Below are 24,071 nucleotides of genomic sequence, written 5' to 3'. Positions count from 1 at the left end.
AAAGCACAAATGCTGGTGAAGTCCACTGTAATTGATGGTGTTAGTGCCTCCCAGTGTCGGGTTGCGGTTTGGGGCGTTGAGGTGCAGCCAGTTGGATGCTGTGGTGAACACCACGCCCCCTTCACGGTCCCCTCTCTCTGTCGGCTTCGCGATACGCTGTTCGAGTTTATGAAAATCACCGTGGGATGGAATAGAGGGAAGTATGGATCCCAGTGACGCCAAAACAGACAAAGCGGTAGATATTTATCGCGATACATGGGTGCGTTTGCTAGGTATGTATTTTTTTATATGTTACTGGTGGAACACGGCTCTTTTTAGGCTATAACTGTAGAGAACGGAGCAAGTATAAACCGGGGCTTTGATGACATCAGAGCTGTGTGCTAGCTAGCAAAGAGGTAGCGTAGCTGGCTCACCCCTTTTAAAAGGTGTTTTAAAGGTGCTATTAATAGCAAACTTGACTGTTGAAGGACATTTTGTTACCAGAATACGTTATCGCCGTACACTGATTAGTAGTGCCGCTGCTCATGACTTTTCCTATGTACGTTATGTAACATTAGTGAACCATTGGGTGAATACATTAGGCTTGTCCCTGTAGTTCCTCCTTAAGTAAGCACAGTTGTTTAGCAAGTTTAGGCAGTGACTCACAACCGCAAAGAAACGCCCACAGGAATGATCTCACTTAAGCCGAGATGATACTGTGATAGCTTCACTGATACATTATTGTCTTTGTGCACCCCCCCTCCCTTCCGGTTGTCCGTCACCAATGTAAACATTTCAGTAGTTTCCCCCATGAGTTGAGGAAGGTCATGTGCAGTATCCGCTCTGAATGACATTCATACTGCAGCTGTTCCTTCCGTGGGTTCATGCCTCTTGCACTTTCATATACTTACACTGGGTTCGCTGGAATCGTGCAGTGTCATGTGAATCAGTTTATCCCCCTCATAAAGTCATAATCTATTTACCCCCAGCTTTAATCCTGCGTATACAGGATTATCTCCATCATCTCCACTGGGCATAGTGTTCATCTGTTGTTCATTTTACTTTTCAACCCACTTCAGCGTAGAAGTTGTCATTGCTGTGCCTGAATCGAAAAGCCAAACGGGACAATTCTCAATATTGTGCTTCCATTTGTTGATGTAGATATTTTATTGTCATTTCATACTATCACATATGTATTTACACTTCTCATCTGAAGTCTAAGGTTTACTTTTTAAATACTCTCATAATCGAACGCAATCATACCGGTACCAATTGATTACCTCTGTTTCTTCCTATTCAAACCGGTCAATCATTCATAAATTATGAATGGAGAATGGAGAAGATAATGTGTTTGTTCGTAGACTGATATTTTTAACATGTTAACATAATGTCTAGGTGTTGGCTAAATCCGTGAGTCAGTAAATAAAACCACAGCTTTGCCCAGATAGAGATCTAGTCTTTTCTGGCCATCCTTTGTTGTTATGGAAAATCTCTTAACCCGTCCTTCACCATCCCAAGCCCTCTTATCTTTTTCGGTGCTTTTTCGGTTTCTTCTCGCTTCAACATCTTTTTAACACACACACACACACACACACACACTATCATGTCTTGTAGGGTAAGAGCAAATAGTGGTCTATTATACCAGAATGTGTCATATTTCTCACAGTTGTTGAATGCCTTGCTGACACAGAATCTTATCTGTGATCACTTTGTTATCATCCACTGTAATACAAATAGAGCTCTTATCACCATGGAAACCATAAACTAATTGTCTGTGGCTCTAATTCATGTTGTTCACTGTGTTATTTTCACTGGTGCAAACCTTTTTTTGGCCAGATAGCAATAAGAAGACCTGTGGCTTGGTTAAGAAAAAAATCCATCACATCTAGCAGGTGTCCAGAAATTTGGTTACCCTTTGCAAACAATTTTGGAGCCTTGACAATAATGCCAAAATGTGCAGATATGATCCAACTAACTTAATCCAGGAAAGGATTCGAGGCATTGACAAAAGACAAGTGCATGTGCAGAATCAAGTTACCACTTCATATATTTTATGCTGGCATTTATGTTGCTTTCTGTACTTTCCACACACTCATCAGTTTTGAAGATTTGTCTAAATTTCTTTGGCATTAATATCAAAACCAGAATTGCTAATCTTGCTGATAGAAAGACTCGTCTGCCGTTCTTCACATGCTGCAAACAAAACCCCATGATTTCCACAGCGTTCTCTTGTGTCATTGGCCTGCCTCCTGCGTTCTGTGTCTCCTCAGAGTGTTTCCTGTTGTGAGAGCTAAACTCTGCAGAGAATTTCCTGCCGTAAAGTGTGCGCGTGAACCGCAGCTGTGGGGAAAGTTTGGACCTGATTCTTCACACATTTCCGTGTGTGAAAACGCCTCATGTGACAGAACCACTGTCAACGACCTCGTCTAACTTTTTTCTCCTTCGTCTTTAGGTAAAATTAATAAATGGATAGAAAAAGGGGTTTAGGTTCTTGAGAAAAACGTTCTTTATAACATGCAAACTCACTGAGTTTATGTGGATGTGTAAATGCAAAGACAGGAAGGCAGTGCATTGTGTTTGCGCCTCTCAGTGTGGCCCTACATTAGTGAGGGAATGTAGTTTGCCAACTTTTTATATGAATCACTCTTAAAGCACAACAACCGTATTGATGGATGGAACTAAAGAAAGATCTACTAAGTGTTCTGCAGAAGAGGCTCAAATGATGATGAAATTCAGGACGGTCTCCCACATTGTGAAGGAAGAGTTGCCAGTCACAAAATAATAGGGTTATTAACGTTTAGTTAAGAAAACTGAGAGAAAAATCCGAGTTTTAGCTGCTTATTCGTCCGGCCGTCCATGAAAAATGTCTGAGAGTAAATGACAAATCTATAACCCGGACCTGAAGTCTGATTTCTGAGTTATCAGGCAAGCCTCAGTACAACGTGTATCACATCGCTAACGGTTACCTCGTGCATGTAGACAACCAGCATCACTAACTGGAAGCAAAGAAACTGCTTCCGAGCTTTAATCAAAAGGTATCACTGGTTGTTACATCAAATCCTTTTTCCAAAATGCCGTGTCTCAGAAGTCGCCACAGTTTTTGCCAGCAGCAGCACCCGTGATAGATTTTTCCAGTGGCAGCAGAATTTGACTCCCACCACGCTCCGGTGGTTTCTGTCGTCATCGAAGCAAAAATGATGATCCCTGTGTGACTGGAGTGAATTTTACCTGTGATGCACACGTTCTGGGGCATATGGCACGGGTCACTTCTTAATAAGAGGTCAAGGTCATTTAAGTCGTTCCGCTCTGATTAAATTAATATTGCATCGTTTTCCAAAGGTTGCTCTCCACTCTCACCATGACGGAGTCGGAGGTGAAACCGAGGTTCGTCAGCTGCTGGTTTGATTCATCCCGTCCAAAACTGAGGCGTTGAATAGCGGAAATGCAGTTTCACATCAAACCATGTCATCCTGAGGTCTGCGACTGAAAAATAGCTTTTGAATGTTTAAGGCATTGGCACTCAGGCAATAAACCTTAATTATTATTTTAAATGGTTTGGTTCATAGATCCGAGGAGACATTTAGAGGAGAAAGAAGGTTAAAGGCTTATCTGCATCTGTGTATTGATTCCCACAGGCTATTCCAATGAAGTCGGGGAGGCTTTTCGTGCTCTGGTGCCGGTGAGCTTGGTATGGGGCAGCTATGCCGTGGCCACTGCGTATGTTACTGCTGATGCAGTAGACAAAGGGAAGAAAGCAGCTGTGGTAAGATATTACCATTTGTTTCTGTTATCGTCATTGGAAGCCAAGTTTAGTCATCATTATTTAATAAGTGAGGGATGTGAATAAATAGTCCCAAACCAGCTGTGCTCAGCTGGATTGGATCCCTTTGTTGTTTCAGTAATATTTGTTCTTTAATAAAGCAGATTTATTCATAAATATAAACGTTTTGGCTTTAAATGATTGCAGTTTGAAAAGGTTTTTGTGATCAAATGGAATTTGAAAAAATAATCTTCTCTTAAAAGTCTTATTTTGCGCATCCAATGAGCCACATTTTCTGACCCTCCGTCTGCTCAAGGCCCACGGGGACAACCCAGGGAAAACAACACGGGTAGCAGCTGCAGTGGTGGACACCTTTGTGTGGCAGGCCCTGGCGTCAGTCATCATCCCGGGCTTCACCATCAACCGCGTGTGTGCTGCGTCGCTGTACCTGCTGGGCAGAACCACCAAGTGGCCTCTGCCCGCTCGCAAGTGGACCACGACAGCCATAGGCCTCTCCACAATCCCCTTCATCATTACTCCGATAGACAGGTTCGCACTAGTTGTGTTGCGTTTTGTTTGTAATTGGACTCGGGTTTATGTAAACTACTGTTCTGTAAGATTCTGAACTGAAGGGTTCCAGTATAAACACTTCATTTGTATTTGTATAAACACTTAGTAATTTGAACAAAGACATTTTGTTCCTTTGTTTGTTTAGAAAAAAAAATAAAATTCAATTGAGAGCTGTACAATGAACCTGGTCTGTAAGCTTTAATTGTCCACATCCAGATTATAGAGTCGTTTTTTCTGAAGATCAAGTGTCTCCGGCACAACTTCTGTTTTCTGAAATGGTTTTTAGAAAAACTAAAATATGCGTCTAACGCTACTGTTCCCCGTACTTCGTAGGTCAGTGGATTTCCTGCTGGACTCGAGCCTCCGGAAGATCTACAATGAGGAGGAGAAGCACAAATAAAGCACGATCACGCAGGACAGACTGTTCCCACCTGGAAAGAAGCCAGTTCAGTCTGTAAACCTGTCCTGATTATCCAGAAGCTGTGTAAAGGAGGCTTTCATGGAGCAAGATTTCATACTTCGTAAATTAAACTTACCACAAAATAGTTTTTATTGCAGAATTGAAATATTTATGTACTAGAAGAGGTTGATATGAAATACTGCTGTATGGAATATCCTCCTAGGGATGCTGAATTTGAACCTCTCAGGGCATTCTGAGTTGCAGCGCCAAAACAAGTTTAAATAGGAATGTAAGAGTATAAACTGTGTGGCTATTCTACTTAACACCGAGGAGCTCTTATTCTTTGGCAGGATTTCAGTGGCCTCATATATTCCTGTGATCTTATCGACAGAAAAACCCTCCAAAGTTGCCCTGTAGGGCCTTAGATGCGAGCATCACTTCATACGTAGATGTCAGGGGAGGGGGTTGTACTGTTTTTAGCTGCATTTTATGTTATTATCAGCCATATTCAGTGGTACTGTGATGACGGGCCAAAAAGCCATTTTGCCATGATGTGAATCCAAGTCGTTAAACAATTACAATAGTTAAGGGGTGTGAGTCTGATTTTTCATGTTGGCCAGTGAGACTTTCAGCGATTTACAGCATAGTTACAACATGTACGGTTCTATTCCCTTTATAGGATCCGTAAGCACAATACTGTAATGTATTGTAGTCATTTTAAGTGAGATATTTATGTGATTTTAAACTGTCTCTGCAGCATCAAATGTTTTGATCCCACTTGGCTTCAGATGACTGAGGCAGTATACTGTAGTTTAGTAGGTTAGTTAGAGGTGGGGAAACAAAATCCACTGAGCACTCAGACTGACTCCTCCAAAGAAAGCCAAACAGACAAGTTAAAACTTTCCGCTGCTCGTACACAATAAATCTGAAGGCCAGTTTATTATCTATGCAGAAATGGAGATTAACTGAGAAATGTACAAATGTTAGATGTCTACAGTTGTTTAGTCCTATCTGTGAGGAGCCAAGTAAGATGCTGCGTTTCATGAGCTATGCAAGGGAAAAAAATCATTGTGCACACGTCAGCTTAAAATTAGTGAGTGGTTACGTGACTTTAAAAGGAATTTAAGAAGAAAAAAAAAAAGGGATATCTTATGAGACGTAAGGCAGCAGGGAACAAATTAGGAGGGATCATCTTTGTCAGTTTTTGTGCCAGTGAGCACCAGGGTACAGATTTAGCAATAACTGTTTAACCGTGTTTGTGTCACATTGTCTTCTCTTTGTCACGAAGAGATTTGCTGATTCAGAAGCCTGTGAAAACTTGGAGAGCACCAATAAGTTCTGTTGCCGACATCGAGAGGTGGTGTTGGGTGGCCGCGAGACATTTAAAATACACTCGTTTTGGGTTATCATTGAAATATATGTTGAATTCTACTGAGTGTGTAATTTTCAGTTAAATGGGGTGCCAGCAGTTCATAGTAAGGAAGTCTGATTAGTTCTAGCAGGAAAAGCAGAGGCTTCAAAGCCTGAGCAGCCACAATTATTGTCACCTTGACAACAGCACTCGTGCTACGACGTGTGTAAATGTCTGTCTCCACAAAGTTTATTGGTGCTTTTTTGTGAAAGTCTTCTCATTCGATTTTAGCATTTCAGGTTTTTCACCACTTCATTGCATTTGAACAATTGTATGCCGTAAAGGAAAGGGAACCGTTTACTCCTCGGACATTATGGCCATGTGTGTGGCATTGAGTCTTCTTTCTGGTCCTAACCGAAAGGAAATTGCAAAACATCAAACTCTGTTTCATTTACAGATGTGAAAATAACTTCTCATTGTCGAAGCTCCATTCATTACGGTGGGCGTTTGTGCAATTCTGATGTTCTAAACTTCTGAAACTGAACTGAAATAAATAATACATCAGAACTGGATTTGTGGTCTATTTCGTAAATTCACACAGTTCATACGTCAGCTCTTCCATTTAGAGGAAAAAAAGGTGAAACCCAAGTGCAAGTTTGACCAATAAATCAAGAAGCACTCAAAAGAAGGTGGCACCAGGTGACCTGAGAGCACGGCCGCAGTAATCAGGCTTGATTGACAGAGCACAGCTGATACCACTTTAACTGATGAAAGGCCCAAATAAAAGCAAACGAAAGCCAGCCACTGCCACTCACAGTCATGTTTCTGCTTCATTTTGTGCTTTTGGGTCATTTGGCCATATCGGCGGTTCAGTCAGGTAAGAATGCTTTTATTCATTTTCTAATAAATTCTTACCTGAGTCGTACCCCTGATGCGTGAACATCTACAGGTATCCCTCGGTATGTCCACGGCCACTGGCTGATGACTGAGAATCCACAGTACTATGACCCAGACGAAGAATCTCCAGTGACAGAGGACGGCATGTTGCCTGAAAACTCCTCAGAAGAGGCTGACTTAACAGTCGAGGAACAGAACTTGCAGACTACTCCGGAGCCGTATCTTCTGTTGGAACAAGGTGGGTTTTTATATTCCTGCAACATGATGTATATTTGGCTAAGCTTTCTCACTGTTTATTTTCATTCTGAAGAATGAATTGCTTAATTTATTTACCTCCCGTTCCACCTTATTAGGTTCCAATGAAGAAGTTCATGACTCAAAAGTATGGAAAATTGTCCTGATAACAGTCATCCTACTGGTGTCTCTTGTGGGATCTCTGGGTACGGCCTATTATCTGTGTGTCTGGAGAGGAGGCAGGATTCACTACCAGCCTCAGAAGACTTACACTTGAATGTAAATAAATATTGTGACCTTTATCAATGCTTGTTGGTCATTGATTCATCATTGTTGGTTGATTCCTATAATGAGAATGCAGTTCTTGTGACATCGCAAGCAGTCCTCGGGGAGATGTTCAGGCCTGAAGTTTACCAGGATCTGCAGCAAGCTGTCCCATCTTATCCACTGTAGAACTCCAATGCTAGGTTTCTGTGAGCGAGTTTTCTAATCCAGCCTAGGTTTGGCACTCGACGAAAGCAAGGCCCTTTTATTTAAAAAAAAAAAAAAAAAAAAAAAAAAAAATTTTTTTTAAAGATTATTAAATCTTGGCCTATTTGGCGCTTAGACCTTGAGCTTTTATGGTAGCTTGCAGTTAACATAACAGCCATTAGATGTCATCACTCTTCTTTGTGTCATGCCTTGGCTCTCCAGGACAGAATTTCTTCACTCTTGTAATCCCCTATACTGAAAAATTGAAATGGAAAATCGCTGCATGCTTGAGCCATGTTTTGTTTCTATTATACCCACTCTTGGTCTGGCTTTGGGTCCTTATCATTTATGCTTAATAGCCAAACTTTTACAACGTAGCGTTTAATTAAAATGATTAATGGTACTCTAGGCAGTTAATGGCATAATTTCCATTTGAAAATGTATGTTCTAGTATTCACTAGCCAACCAAGATAAATCAGCCAAACAAATGGAAAATGACAAATTGTACAATGTGTTATCTCTTAGTTTCATACTAGTTCACCAAAAGCTGCAAATTTTGTTGACACAACTTAAGTGATTCCCTGCGGTCCTTAAACATTTTTTTTTTTTTTTTCCTCTATCGTCCACCCCATGCTACCAAATCTCCTCTGCCTTTGAAATCTCTACAGTAGGGACCTGCTGGCTGCCTCTGGCAAACATTTTCAATCCCATACGAATTCATCTTGGTCAGAATTAAGGCAGAAGTGGCTGTCTGGGTGTTGGCAAAGCCAGTGTATTGCTATGAGTAAAGAGTAATGTTTTAATTCAGTGTCAAGCAAGTGAGCACAGATCAAATCCACAAACATTTATAAGTCCTCCTTGAGCAATATCAGGTGGCATTAGGGGGCCTAAGGAGACAAAAAGCTGATGAATTGAATTAATCTCCCCTGCTGTGATGGATGGGCCTGTTCACAGGGGGTTGGAAAAAAGGAGCATTGTTCATCTGTCACTCCAATTGCCATGTCCCTCTATGATTTGTGCCTGCGTTGTGAAGGCCACAAGTGGCCAAAAGACCTCCCTTTCTCCTTCTCCCTCGTCTCTCTGCTTTCTTTTTTGTCAGCGAATCGCAGCCTTTCAATTGCTCCCGAGCACCCTTATGACCTTCGCTAATATCCATACAGCCAGATGCAGAGAGGGGGAAAAAAAAAAGGTCTTCAGTCAGGACAAACGTAAGTATCTGTCTCCCTAGCTTCATTATAAATGCAGCCTGTGGAGTTGCATTACAGTGTTTCATTGTCTGTATTTGATATTCAATCTTTTTATGAACCTAAATCTTCATTAAAATTCTGCACACACGAAGCAACTAATTTGCTAAAGTTGTGATTATATCTTAATCACATCTTTTAAATTAACAAAAACATATGTTTTCATTGTATAATACGTGATAGTATTTTCCTTCCATAAGTTAACACTTAAGTGAATTCGATATGCCAATTAGTCTATATAAGTTCATATAAATGCATTTGATACATTATGTCAGTCATAAGGCAGCTGCTAAAAATGCATGTATTCAGCTGTCTGTCTTTGGTGTGGTTTTTGTTCCAAGGTTATATTCAGACAGTTTTATGTAGGACCTTCTATCTGAGCCTATGTGCATTATTCCATTCCATTAGAATATGTGATGGACACATCTTCTCTAATTCTCTTTTTTGTGCTTTTTTTGGTAAGGTCCATGCGAGTACAATGTGAAGGATCTTGGCTTTTGACTGAGACTCTTGTTTAAGTTGCCTCGTTTGGCTCTCCTGACTTTAAAAGCTGATAAAAGTTTCATGCAACCCTGTGTAGATTCAAAATGACCTTGTAGCTCTGCTGAGCCTCTTAACATTCTGTGTTAACAAATGAAATGTACTCTAGTATTTGCAGTGAGAGCTGCTACTCTTCTTGACAACTTTCTTTTTTTCAGTTAAGCAACTCCTTTTAAACTTAAACTGGTGGAGCCACGTTCTTAGCTCTGAGTGTTATTTCTCTAAAGCAGCTGTCCCTTCAAAGGCGGCGACCCTCCTAAAGGCACAGATGCTTACAGGTGATTCAGTGGAGGAAAACATATTAGATTTCTTCACCGCAATTGTACTAGGTGTGGATTACAAATGAAGATCTAATCAGCAGCCAGATAATATCTGTTGCCAGGGTGCAAACAGAAGTGCTGAAGAGTGCTATGAAAATGTAAAAGGAAGAAAAATTTGAAGATAAAGCAGGAGTATAAGATGAAAACCTTTGTGGCTCCAGAGGCAGAGGTATTTGGCCTAAAGAAAAAGTGGTAACAGTAGAAGCTACAGTTAGATACTCTGGAGAGGATGGTCCTCTTGCCAAGGGCATGCTTACACAGTACAGGTTCAAGCTCTGCAGGGTTAAACAGACCCTGGAGGAACAGAATAACCAGGAATAAAAGTGAATGGGTGGATAGAGATAACATTATGGTGACATGGAAATGCAATTCTTTTAACATTTCTTGTAAAATCGGTCGAAAACACCAAGAGATGTGAAACAAAACATGAAGACCTAAAATCACTACAAAAAACATCTTGTTTGAAAGACAAATGACAACAGAGACGAAGTTAATCATCCATACTTAGGCATGGACCGCTGAAAAACAGACGCAAAATAAAAGATCTACAAAGAGACCCTAAAGGGCGTCGTATATATGACAAAACAACCAGCTGCGACAAAAAATGAATAAATTAACATATTTTAATTGATATAAAAAATATGACAGAAACAATCTACATCAAGACTCAAAACAACAAGAAAAGATATGTAAAACAACTACACTGAGATTCAAAACAACCAAAAAAGGTAGGCAACCAAGAAATAACCTAAACTAAAAGAAGATGAAAACTACATACAAACATATGGAAAAAAAAAACTAAATTTACTTTACTTTAATTACCACAAAACAACCATAAAGGAACTCCATGCACATCTATGTTGTTTGCAATTGTGTATCTCTTTCAGTCTGGGTATCTGTCGCTTCTATGAGAGGGATTGAAGGCCTTTAATGAGTCCATTTTGAAGTTGATGTAAAGCAGGTATCAATCATAATGTCTGTAGTTTGGTGTATTCTAAAATGTACTAATTAGCCACCAACAACTGTCGAAATAAATATATATATATATATCAATCCATATATCAATCCTGACACACCAGTACTGTCTACAATTCATCAAGCAGATGTTGAAAAGTTGACAAAAACATCTGCAAAAGAGCCGCATTAATAGGTGTTGTAGGAGCACCAGTGAAAAGCAGAGCAGGATAGCTCTACTTAAAATACCATAAAAGTAAATGAACACGCACGATCGGTAGTTATGGGCGTTTCTATGAAGCTACAGTAGTGGATGCCACTCTCCTCTCCCTCTACACTGACTCACACACAAGCAGAAAGAAAGCTCTAAGTGACCCCCTTTAGTGAAGGACTATGTTTGTGGAAAGGCCACTTTGAGGGCACTAACTGAAATGTTTAATGTTCGCTGGTGAATTTATTGAGGTCAGCACAAGGTTACGTTTTGAAACACAGAGGAGAGGGGGCATGTTTGGATTGATTTTCATGAATGATTTTATGCTGTGAGCAAAAGAGAAACAAAAGACAATCAAGGCACATCAAATCATAACACAAAGGGAATAAGGGAAGGCAAGATAAAAAATGAAAGGCATGGTCGGAGCAGTGTCACTGAGCATTAAACTAATAAATATCACTATGTGTCTCTGAAACATGAAGACAAAGAGCGTGGAGAATTCTGTTGGTTAAGCTGTTGTGTTGATTTGATCAAAGCCTCTCCTTTTGAAGGGGATCAAATTAAGACATTATTTCTCGCTGTTGTGTTATTTGGGACTCACTTTCCAGCAATAACAATAGAAAATGAATTCCCACTAAATGCAGGGTCCAATTATTCCACATAAAAAGATGCCTTGACTGACGTAAACAGTGGAAACTGCAATGAATTTATGTGAATGATTATTAGATTGAATTCACGTAAAGACTGAAGCCAAGCAAAAATCAAACTGATGATGACACTTGTTGGAAGAAAGAAACTTTCTTCTGTTAAGTGAGAAATCCTGATTTGACAATGTACAGCGTGAGACAGGCTTTGGGCCCTGCAGAGCTCTCCCTCTTTGTGAAATGAATTAGGAGGACATGAAAACTGAGCAGACCTTCTCCAATGCATTATGTATGAGGACCTTGAAGGCTCCTGCTGAATTCTGTTCAGGTGGCATCAGAGGGAGCAGCCAAGTGGAAATGCTGGTTGGTCACTTAAAGCACAATATCTGTGGTAATCTTTCTACTTGAAGGCGCTGAAGGCACATGACTTGGGCTACTTGCAGGCTGAAATATGCAATACAACATGGTTTCTGTGGTGGCCAAAGAGGTTCACTAAAGCAGCCAGGGATTAAAGGCGTCATTATACCCTGAAGGCTCTCTCCTGCCACATGCGACTGTAAACCAACGTTTGCTGTGTGAATTAGAAATATATTTAGTTTACAATTGCTAATCACCTTATATGTGGTAATCATCTTTGTCAGGACTATCAGAGGCTCACAGCACACACGTTATCTGTTTATCAGCGAGTTTGACAGCATTCTAAAATCTGATTCCCAATCTGTAGTTGTTCTTAGATAGCATCTTTTTTCCCATCTCTTGAGTTATCTTACAAAGACATCATCAGCTCATCGTGAAATCAATATGCTGTGGAGCTTGATGAATATGCACACACAGGCAGACAAAGAGAGATACACACCCAGGCCAATTTAAGTAATAGGTCTGGGCCAGCGATTGGCAAAGCAGACTTGTATAACTTTTCATTGGGAATCTGGAGTCAGAGTTATTACAATTCATCCTCTTGATATCGCAACTGAACCGAGTTTAATGGAAATACATCTAATAACATATTCATGTGAAATCCATAAACTTTATATAGGAAATAGAAATAGCCTCCGGATCTGAAAATCGAAGCTGATGTGAAAGTGTTTCAATCTTACATTTCAACTGATGTCCATCAGGAGGCGTTGCCTGTGGTTTCAACATGAAGTCTGATCGTGCAAAAGCGCGTGAGAAAAATAACGCCACTTCAGACTTGATTTATTACTTCTGCAAACAATTTCTTAATCATCACATGGTCTCAATTGCTAATTTAAAGTCTTTTTCAATACAGCAAGGTCAATTTTGACAGCAACGGTTCCTTTAAGGGTCAAATAGGCACAGAGTTTGTTTCAGGTCTGGGCTATCTTTGATAAGTTGTTACCGTATCCTTCTGATAGCAAAAGCTTAAAATCAGTACTTCATAAACCAGGGCGTGATATCAGCGTTGCTACATCCGTCTTTTTAAACGAAGCTCGTAAAAACAAAATACCAACAGCACTGACTGAGGGGGACCACCAAAGTTAGTAGGTTTAATCTATAAATGTGTGAGCTAAATGTTTCCATCCATTTTTCCAAATCCATCCAACATAACTGTCAACGTGCTGAAAAATCAGTGGATCTCAATTCCTTCAAGATTCTGCATATCAGGGAAAATAAATGCACTCACAAAATATGATAAGATTTAATTTGGCAGCATCGAGACATATTATTCTGATCCATAGTCAGAGTTGTTCAGAGAACCAAGTCTTTGAATGATTTAAAATGATTAAATGTCAGAAGTTGCTGTTTTGTGTCTTAGGGAATTGCTCTCTTCACATATTTGATGGCCTGTGTTGTGAGCCAATAATCACAGTTAATAAAAGAATCACAATACTGATTGAACAACATACAATTATCAGTTGTCTCCCTAACAGTAGAAACAAGAATCCAGTCAAGACGGCAGGGAGATGAAAACACAACAAGCATATAAGTGGACACAGACTTTTCAAGGCAGCATACATTAAGGAATTTACAGTGTGTTACAGTTGTCTGACGGGGAGACAAACAGTCAGACAATCTTGTTTCTGAGAGTTAAATCAGGAGTGGACTGAGCAGTTAGAAACAATAACAACAATGAGCCAATGACAGTCTAGGAGGAGTTCGACCTGCAGACATTCTGTGATTTAAAGTCCCTCTCTTTCTCTCTCTCTCTGGCACTGCTATAATTTTCCCGGCTGGAATGATGGATGAGGCAGTGTCAGCCCATGTTCATTATAATGCACACCATCTATTCTTCTCAGCCAGACTCTCCGCGCTCCAGGAAATGCCAGAGCGGTATTGGACCCACGAAGAGAGGCGAGACTCCCATCTGATTTTATGGAGAGAATCTGCTGCTAGGTGTGTGTTAAGTCAGCGCACAGTGATCCATCAATCACTAATGAAGACACTGTGAGGCTACGGGTCGTTCTCAAGAGAAACACATTCCTCCTCAGGTTTGAGTGGTGAACACCCTCTGATGCCCTTCATCCCTTAAAATATGCTCATCTTGAATTGATGACAATGATAACTTATTTGATACTTATACTATATATTTAATTACCGTCTAAACCCTCAACTGAGCTCAAAATAGCAAAAAAAAAGAAAGAAAATGTGACTGAAATTTCATTATTTTCTAAAATCTTTTTTGCTCCCTTTGAAACTGACACCCATAACATGATTTGAGAAAGCTGAGACAGGGGTATGTTTACCCTTCTCTGAGTATTTCCAGTTTTTGCTTGGTGTGTGATTGAAATTGCTCAAGAGATAAAAGCCTCCTTTTGGCACAAAATGCTCTCACGGTGCGACGGGTCTGGGCCGCAGTTTAACGTCCAAACTGCTGTTTGTAATACGTACAGAACCTGGTTTGGCATTGTCTTAATGCAAGAAGTGAGGTCTTTTCTGTTCACTAAATGCTTTTAACAAGCGCTCTGAAAGTGCTGGTTATTCAGTTTGTTGCAATCTCCAATTTCTTTTGTCTTAAGATGCTACTAAACACCAGAACTAAAGGATAGTTTTAACAGAATGGTAACACCCTTAAGCACCTTAAGTCTTCCTCCTAAATATGATCCCATGGTTAATTTGTTCAGACGAGCTGTAATTGTGTCAGCTGTAAATGTGAGTAGTAAAAATGGCGTCCATGAAGGTGTTGATTGAGTAGTAAAAAGAAGGTATTTTAGCTCTGAGCTTCATTATTTCTTAATCTAACCAGGCAGTTACTAAGTGATATTGTTGATTTAAAAACAACTGGCAAGTGACAAAAGGGTTTAAGCAAAGTGTTGTTATTAATTTAATGTAACTCAGAAGTAAAAAAGGTCTTAAACATACTTCCCACAGTTAAGAATGCATGAATGTTTGACAGCTCTTTTTAACTTAAACATTTGCTGTTGTTTTAACCAACTAAAGGACAGAAGGAAAAAAGCAAAAAGTTTTCAGAACAGACTATAAATCTAAATGCTGCAAAAAAGTCTTGATCTAATTTGGGTGTACTGTGTGTTCACTGAGTATGGCACCCAGCATGTTAAATGACAAAAGACAAATTAAAGGTCCAAAGATTCCGAAACAGAGTCACACACACCCAGCGATCAAACACACACACGCATATGTGTATCCACCCCAACCTCAGCAAGTCTAAACAAATGGTCTGGATAAATATGCTATCTTTAATCAGAACAATAATGCATCTTTTCTCCTCACACACAGATCAAGTCAGCAGGGACCTGATGAGTGGAAACGCGCAGCATATTGAAATAGATTTATTCAAACTGATAGCATCTCATCCTATCAGCTCCACACCAAATGTGTCAAACTGTGCACAAGTCCTTATTCAAAGCCTCTGAGGGTGTATCGAACAAAGAGGGACAAAAGTGTCCAAATGAGTTCTGGATCATTCCTGGAGCAAAGGGATCAATAACCGCCAGACTAAGCCCTCGCTCATCCATCTGATTCATATCTTCCACACAACCCTCTCCACCTCTACTCCTCCCCATGCCCTGCTTTTTGCAGATATAAGAGGAATCACCGACTTAAGTCTACAACTCTGTGGCAGTTTGTTCCAGCTACAAGCTGTTTTCGCACTACATAAGGTTGCACAAAGTGACTGATGTGAGGGCTCTGTTTACATCTTGACGGATTGGATATGTCAGTGTATGGTGGTCATTTCTGAATTTATCATGCAGGCAAAGGTAAGTAGAGGCTCGCATGAATAGTGGTATCATTTAATACACATGTAAACAGCTCATAATGAGCCTGAGATAACCCATAGAAGAAAAACAAAACAACCTCCACAGTGTTTACACAGCTTATATGGATTGAAATGCCTCTCTTAAATATTGTTTAAATGTATGTTCTGTGAATTCCCCTGACAGTCACGATTCATAAAATGAGGGTATTTAAAAATGTTATTGCCTGACAAATAGCCAAGACAAAAAAAAAAGTATCTGAATATTCCAAATATCGTAGTGGAGAACAGTGTTATTTCCTCTCCTGTAAATCACAGAGATCTGGTTTTGGACTGCATCACTGGATCACAGAGGTGACACACTGATGCCTCTGCTGAGCTGCTGCTGACTGACTGCAAGCTAAGTTCCTTCTGTGTATTGTAATATTGTTTTCATCAGCAAAGAACAATGTGATTGAGGGGTAAACAATTCAGTTGCTGAATTAACAAATGACTAATTCTTCATTCTATTATTGAATATTAGCTCTTCTCTGTTACATCTATAATCCAAAGATATGAAAATCTATACAAATACAGTGACTATTGCAGCATATAATGAGCTGCTCTAATGAATTATTAATAATCACACAAATATTTGATGTGTTGACTGTTGAATGACCTCTGAAGTCTACCTCAGGAAAGGGTGACTAATACTCTTTTGTTCTTTGGCCTCAAAAGTCTCCACCCGCAATCTTGGAGAGCAGCAGGATCAAAACTACTTGTTCCTAGTCTGTGTACACATTTCAGAGATTCACCACTTTATGAGCAATATGCTCTTAATATGGATGTAACTGGTGTGCTCTACACTGACAGGATATTAAAAAGAACATTTATGGTAATATATTTGCACTGTATAATTCAACCCATAAATGGAATCAAGTTAATTTATGATACAAACAAGGCCTCCACTGAGGACACTGGGGTCGTTTCCAGTATTTTCCCGGGAAATGTGTTTTCATGTTTGTGTGTGTGTGCAAACTCAAGGTTTGTTTAGATGCCAATCAAGGCACATATTTTTTTATGAAGATTCATTTGTAGTAGACCCAATAAATTTGAACTCGATTGCTCTTTGACAAACAAAGCAAATGCCTTTCATAAATGAACGCTTTGCTGGGATATTGTTTATCTTATAGTTCATACTTTCCCAAGGACTTTATGACCATTTTAAGAAAGGAAAACAATATAATCAGTTCCTTAAGACAAAGGAAATAGAAACAGTCATAACTTTGATACAATTTACTGACATTGGTTTGTAGGCAGCACTTGATTTTGAGGGTGAATGTCCTTGAATTCTCTTTTTATTTTGCAGTGAATAAATCTGTTAACATGTCACTGAAACATTTCTGCCTTTTCAAGTTATTACAGCAAAAGTGTTTGCGAACAGTTAGTCTAACAATCAAACATCTGTAATTTTGGGCTTTGATCTCAAATTGCTCATAAAGGAATTATCTATCACTCTAATTACTAAATGACCCAATATGTTCATCAGTTGCTCTGATAACCTCAAATAATAGGGTTCAAATCATTGTGGGAGTCTGACCGTCTAAATCAAGACTGAGACCAACCCCGAAAGCATTAGAAACAACAAGTAGAGGTTGTTGAGTAAGTTATAGCTTCAACTTTACCTGTAATCGTAAATGCTACAATAAACTTCTCACTGAACAATCATGCAATATGAGACATAATTGACATGGACCTTGCATTTTCTTGGCATTTACTTTTGTTTAACATCATAACCGCTTGCCTTACTTTCTATGTTGCACCTCACTGTGTCCTTATTGGCCTTTGAGTGGCAGTGCAAGAGTCTCTGAGCAGTGCATAGGCTTCAATGGTTGGTCTCATCTGCTGCACCTGTGAAGGTGGTGTAGCTTACAGGGTGATCCCCATGTTTGCTTTTTGTATGGTTATAGTTGTTTTATGCTTCTATGCCGTCTTTTTGTTTTTCTAATGTTTTACAATAAATCTCTAAGTTGTCTAAACCAGAATGTTTGGTCTTCATTTTATATTACAGCCCAATGAGTTGGGTTGTTAAATAAATTGGGGGCTTGGGTGTGTCTGGGAAGTTTTAAAGATGTAACTTGTTACTGATGGTCCTGTGTTCAGTGCAGGTAGATTATATAATTCAGTTGAAAAAAGTCCTTAATGGTTTAATGTGTTGCACATAAGTTGTTGGGATTTATTGAGAAAACATAACCCAATGTTCAAAATCTAAAGTAAAAAGTGGTAAAGTAGTATAACGAGGAAGATTTGCTGTGATCCATCTCACTGGGCTGTAACATAAAAGAGAAACTGAACTGCTTTAGACAAGAGATTTCTTACAGAACAGCTACACGGATGAAAAAAAACCCAGAAACAACAGCATGCCATGAAAAGGGGCTAATCTCCCTGTAAGTCACACCAGGCATGCTTTATCCACACCTTCACAGGTGCAGCCGGGGAAGCTAATTAGAACAGAGACGCACATGCGCCACCCAAAGTCGCTTGCACTGTCACTGCAAAGCCAATCAGGAGGCAGAACAAAATCACTGCAGTGACTTGTGTCCTCAGTGCCTGCATTTGTTGCACGAGCTAAAACTCTATTCAGTGTTCTTTATTACCTTCATCCTTTTTAAATGAATTGTTTAACAATATTTCAACATATTGTCTGTAACATTTAAGCTAACATTTGCTTTACCTGACACTGACAATCATTTATAAGGCCGATAGCTTGCTGTTTTGTCTTAGATATTGTAGAAAAACATATTTAGCTTTGCATAAAACTGGCTATTTCAACTACAGTATAAACCCTATGATCTAATTTTAGCTTGTACTGGTATTCAGTGATGAGACATAGCTGGGGCAGAGATATCTTATCAACATATCGACATTGTTTTGTTTTTTTCATTTCAAAAGTTATTTTGTATGGCGGGGGCTAAGAGAAGATTTTATTCACATAGAGAAAAAAACATATATGTTATTTTGTTCTGGTTAGAGGTTGCATCCAGTTCACTGCAGATCATCTAGGGCACAGATTTTTGGAGGACCTTTGGCTTCAGCTGCAGCCAAAGACAAGTTAGAGCCTGCTGAAGTTTAGTCTGTCAGAGGGACGAGAGGCTCACTAGAGAGGCAGCTGAGTGACATTGAGAATCACGATAACAGCGGCCTGTCCAACCTGGAAGTAAGGAAACATGAGACAAGACGGGACGGAGCCAGCTGGATAGCAGCAGCTGAACTCTCAAAATGAAATACTTGTATTCCACTTTCGATACTAAGCAGGATGTCTTGGTGACCTTCGTGAACTGTTGCATTAAGGAAAAGCTCAGGAGGGCAGTGAGCAGCAAAAACAGGTAGAAGAAGGCTGTTCTTTTTTTCTACAGAAACTGATACTCAACCTGCCCCCTGGCCCCAATTTTCACTCTATATTTACATACACAGTGAAATCCAGCTATGACTATAGCTTGACTAGGCCATTTAACAGGACTACTGTCACTGTCCCAGTACAGAAGAAGGGATGGGGAATCAATATGTTGACTGTAGTATACTTGAATCCTGCAAAATATGCGGCAATGCACCTTTTTCAGCTTGTTAGTATATGGGTTTATCTGTTTGACCCATTATACAACAGTCCAAAACAACTGACAGTCAGTACCGTGTCAAGTGGTGGACTCGACAGCTTTACAGCTGTGTACAATCCATAAGTGCTGTATGTTTCATGTGTTTTTAATAAACTATCCCTTGTGGTTGGTCTCTGGTTTCCACTCTCTTCTCCTTCCTTTTCTGTGTATCGATTTCTTCGCTTACTTCCAGGTCAAAAGCCAGAATGGGAACTGTGGAGGATGTGCAAAGTGCCAGGCCAGTTTGGGTTCATTTGAATGTACATGCAGGAGTAATTCAACTTCTAGCTGCACTATCTGGCTTTGTTAATCAGACTTTAAGAAAGTTGATCCAGTTTAATTTTTAGTGGGACTAAGAACAGGAATATACTAGTTTTAATTACAGATACGTGCAATTATCATGGCTGCTTCGAATATCCTTGTTTGTTTGGAGTGTCGTTTGTGCACACCCTCAATAATTAAAGCAAGCTAACAACTTGTGGAAATTGCCGGCAAGAGATCAGTACCATTTTGAAAATGTCCGTGCATGGAGAAAAATGTTGAAAAACTAAGTGGGGACGGTGCAGATGGCATGTTATTTTTCCGGAGTCATCTGGTGTGCCCCCACGTGCAGTCCTTTTGTAATAGATGCGGTACACAGGCAAGTATGTGAACAAATACGCTAACAACAGAGCAAGTTGCTATCATGAACAAAAAACAAGAAAGAAAAGCGGGTACATTTATCAGAATGTTTGAGCTGTTTAGAAAGCAAAGTTTTTCAGATCAGGAAGAGTTAAAGGAGTAAAGCAGCGGACTGGAGAACACCCCAACATTTCAAAGGCTAGTATAAAAAACGTATTTGAGCAAAGTTAAAAAACTTATAGAAAGCTGCAAACCCTCATTTTGTTGTCTCAGAAATCCTGTTTACGGCCTTGAATTCAGCCATTCTTCATTTCTGCAATTATGTGGTTTGAGTATGATTATCGTGGATTTATTCCATGTGATTGAAAGAAAACAGATTATGACCACCAAGTTCCAAATGATGTAAAGTAATAATTGCTTTAAAGACTAACCCACATATGGAAGTCTTATGAAACACTGTATGAGCCCAGTAAGTCATGCTGACCTCTATTCTGTCACACCCTCTGTTTTGACAACAGTTACATTATGTAACCAGTGCATGACAGAATATAACCATGACGTGAAGAAAAATATAAAAACAAACCCCCCACAAATGCGTTCATGACCAAAAGTCATTCAGCAGCAGAGAACAATAAAGGAAGCCGAGTGAGTGCGGAGTGTCAGCGCGCACTGCTCACACGGCGTCTCCATCATCGCACCCAGCCTTTCATCAAAGATACCCAACAGTACTGTAATCCCAGACTTTGGTCACGTGAGCAAAACTTGGTCAAATGGAAAGGCGAGTCTCGATAGTACGCTTCCGACCGCCATTACATTACAATGCGTGGTGGGCTGGACGATCGTGTGCGAAAAGAAATGCTACAGCGCCTCGCGTAAAACAAACACACACACACACGGAGGCTGACACATTCAGGCTACGCGCACGCCCATCCAGCAGCATAATAACGCGCTCCGAGAGATAAACAATGAGGAAGGAGTCGCCGCGGTTGAGGAAATCATGCACATGTTAGAGGATTTAAATCAGCAATCAAATCATTTTCGAGGAGCAGGAGGATACTCGTTACAGGGAACAATCTGCAGCGTGCAACATATTCTTCATGTCAGTAATAGGCGCCAGAGGAGGACGATCACTTTTGCTTGAAGTATACATTAAGAAAAAAGAAAAAAAAACATCTGATATTTTTGTGCAAGACTGAGGCTGTTGTGGCAGTGAGAGGACGTTTCGTAATGATATAAAAACTGAAAGGAAGGAAGGATTTTTTCAAACCTCCGTCTACAGTCGCCTGCTTGTCGTTTTCCTGGTGGTGGAGTGTTAGAGTAGTTTCTCTTGCCTGAACGCTTTGACTCATGATTCGGGGTTATTACCGGGAACCCGCTCGACTTTGTCCACCCTTTTACGGAGGAGCAAAGGGTTTTTTTCTCTTTCAGCGACCCGATCGTCTGCGGCGCGTTTGATTCAAGAGCAACAGAGGGATTAAACATTCCTGCTCGCAGCGCCTGTTTGTGTGAGCCAGACTGGGTTACATTGTGAGAGGAACGGTTGTGGCAAGAAAGAAGGCTATAAATAGCACATGCAATTCTCGAAAACTATCACAAGTGGTGCATCAGCTTGTGGAATAGACGGAATCAGATACCCTGCGTGTAATACCTCGCGTATAAGTTGATTAATTTGCAGTGCAGCCATTGTGTGTTATATTTAAATAAGTTTTGACGGCTAATTTTATATTTTTTGAGCCGTTCCTCAGGGCAGAGGAGAAGAGAGGAGCCGTGTTCTCATGGATTATGGCGATTTAATGATGAAACTATCAGCGAAAAGACTGATTTGGAAACAGACTGATCTCCCTCTGTGCATGGATTGAAATGGATACATCTGTGCTCTCCGCCGTTGACAGTGATCAGATTTGGAATCGCCTGACCTGGATTGTAACAATGTTGTGATCCCCTCCTTCACACACGCACACGTTTGGATTTACAGCATTTAGTTTATATACGCTCGGGCTTTATGGATGCATTCTGCACTTCTTTCTGAAAACGCCCATTCCTCTACCGACCATCCCGAGTCTATTATCCGGACCTCTTGTGAGGTTATAAGCCTGCCTGTCTTGGCAGACTCGTAAGGGAGCTTGGTGTTTGATACCGATGTAGGATTTCGACATGCCCTGCGCTGACGACCCCAAAGGTGGACGATTATGACTGCAACGGCGAATTGGGTGGCTAACGGGGCAAGCCTTGAAGACTGCCATTCCAACATCTTCTCTCTGGTACGGTTTAAATAAATCACGCACATCACAGACACGCGAGGCAATTGCAATTGACAAGTCATAAGACCATGGGAGGCACGCTTAAATGTGTGGCTGCTGTACAAAGGTGAACCAATTGCTGGTCTAGCTATTAGGCAATCATTGACGCGGGTTGGTGGTGCGGGGAGGACAAAAACGCACCGCTTACTTCTAAACCTGTGAAAATAAGACATATCAGTGAGTTAATCAAGAGTAACTCAACTTTAGTGTTTTATATCAATTTAAAACATTCACTATGACGTTTGAAATGTAAAAAAAAAACTAACAGACCAAATATTTTTGGACTGGACTACTTCTAGCAGTCGATTTTCCTGTCATCATCACCCTCTTCCTTTAAATGATCATTTCAGTGGAAATCTGCAGCTGCAGCAGCTCTGTTGTATTGCCAGGCAGCTAACTTGTAAAGAAGTGCCCCTGTCAAACATTTACACAGTCAGAAAATACAGCTAAGAATAGCTTTGTGTGTGGAGCGGCAAAACAGTGCTCACCATGACATGGAGAGCACTGATGAGGTAACTGACTCACAAAAAAAGAAAAGAGCGAGACAGAAAAAAATATGCTTAATATTTTAACAACAAGAGATAAGAGGCACACAACGGAAGCAACAAAAAACAAAAAGAGGAATTTTGTGTTCTAAACGCAGAGTCATTGTCTTTCTTTTTTTTTGCTGAACCTTTGTGTTGTGGGTGGAGGAGACAAAGTAGTGTGTTTTCAAAGTTTTCATCCTGCAATCAGCGAGTTAACTGTCTTACCACAACAGGCAGCCAAGTGGAAAGGCATGCAGCAGGCTGAGTTCAGGCATGGGCTGCTGAGAACCACAACAACGTAGGGGTCCTTAGGGCCTTTCAGGTGATCGTGCAGGTTGTGAACCAGCAGTAGCCCCTGTTGTCTACAGAAAGAAATAACAGCCATAAAATACATGTGCCACAAAGTATGGGATTTGATGATTTTAAGTTGACAGAGAGTAGTAATGAACTTTGTTTTTAGTACAAAGCTTGAAGAAAATAGTACTTCCTTTTTTGATAACAGGGTGAATGAGCATGGACAAGGGGATTCAAAGTAGTATCATTACCTGTGTAAAAGTACCGACGCTATACAGGCATCAGCACACCAGTATCATATGGCTTACATTTTCTCAGTGTGACACAATAGAAAACCGTGATTGTGCTTGTGTCGTTGTCTCATTCAAGGCTATTGCTTTGTAGAAAAAGCTTTCATTCACTTTATTGGCCATCGTGAACATCCCTTTCAAACTGAGGGTGAAAGAGTCCATCCATCAGCCGGCTTGTTGAGAATATTTATGACCGGCGAGTGCCTCAGCGGTTACTCACTGGCAGGGCCACTACAGGGAAGTCCAAGATAGGACAAAACATAAATGACAATAACGTGTCATGGTTGGAGGAGATGACAGACACATAGGGATAGATATAGTGATGTAAAATGCGTATTAAAGTTGACAATGGGAAAGATATACAAGGGAAGAGATGTAGGTTTGAAGCACTGTTCTGGAATAATTGCTGGATCATGAGCCTGAGTGATCTATGAACATACAGTTTTCATGAGGCTTGCAGGCCACTCTGTCACATGACTACTTATCATAAAGAACACAGCACATGGCTAATTAACATATAATTACCTTTTAACTTTATCCAAGAAATTCTTGTCCACTGTTTTTTAACCGGCATTGGCACACCTGCTGCTTACACCATTCTAAAACCTGCTTATACAAATGAATAAACTGTATTTCACCATAAACCTTGTCTTATATA

The 24,071-nt window shown here is 40.2% G+C and overlaps 2 protein-coding genes and 1 long non-coding RNA gene across 5 annotated transcripts in view; all 3 read left to right on the top strand.

Moving 5' to 3' along the window:
* Positions 1-123: 123 nt before the first annotated feature.
* Positions 124-6,632, top strand: mtfp1 (mitochondrial fission process 1). The gene is made up of 4 exons (XM_072371690.1): positions 124-272; positions 3,615-3,742; positions 4,056-4,288; positions 4,643-6,632. The coding sequence occupies exons 1-4, from the start codon at positions 203-205 to the stop codon at positions 4,707-4,709; spliced, it is 498 nt and encodes a 165-aa protein (XP_072227791.1). The 5' UTR covers positions 124-202; the 3' UTR covers positions 4,710-6,632.
* Positions 6,633-6,986: 354 nt separating this feature from the next.
* LOC140277375 (uncharacterized) lies at positions 6,987-7,493 on the top strand. The gene is made up of 2 exons (XR_011909084.1): positions 6,987-7,195; positions 7,311-7,493. It is a non-coding gene; the product is annotated as an uncharacterized lncRNA (long non-coding RNA).
* A 13,346-nt stretch (positions 7,494-20,839) lies between these two features.
* The window catches only part of LOC140276851 (mediator of RNA polymerase II transcription subunit 13-like), an 83,110-nt gene continuing 79,878 nt past the window's right edge, over positions 20,840-24,071 (top strand). For all 3 annotated transcript variants that reach the window (XM_072371686.1, XM_072371685.1, XM_072371684.1), the window contains exon 1: positions 20,840-22,263. In XM_072371686.1, coding sequence (XP_072227787.1) covers positions 22,192-22,263 — 72 coding nt within the window. In that variant the 5' untranslated portion in view covers positions 20,840-22,191. The remainder of the gene's footprint in view (positions 22,264-24,071) is intronic.

The sequence above is a fragment of the Leuresthes tenuis genome, unplaced genomic scaffold, assembly GCF_036924035.1.
Source record: "Leuresthes tenuis unplaced genomic scaffold, fLeuTen1.0.hap1 SCAF_19, whole genome shotgun sequence".
Classification (NCBI taxonomy): domain Eukaryota; kingdom Metazoa; phylum Chordata; class Actinopteri; order Atheriniformes; family Atherinopsidae; genus Leuresthes; species Leuresthes tenuis.
Note: the sequence above shows the minus strand (reverse complement) of the source record. Positions and strands in the feature narration are given on the sequence as shown.

Excerpts from the sequence above, each read along its gene's own strand:
- mtfp1 (XM_072371690.1), top strand. The coding sequence starts at position 203 with ATGGATCCCAGTGACGCCAAAACAGACAAAGCGGTAGATATTTATCGC. Across the intron at positions 3,743-4,055 it reads AAGGGAAGAAAGCAGCTGTG|GCCCACGGGGACAACCCAGG; the intron begins GTAAGATATTAC and ends CGTCTGCTCAAG. Across the intron at positions 4,289-4,642 it reads ATCATTACTCCGATAGACAG|GTCAGTGGATTTCCTGCTGG; the intron begins GTTCGCACTAGT and ends CGTACTTCGTAG.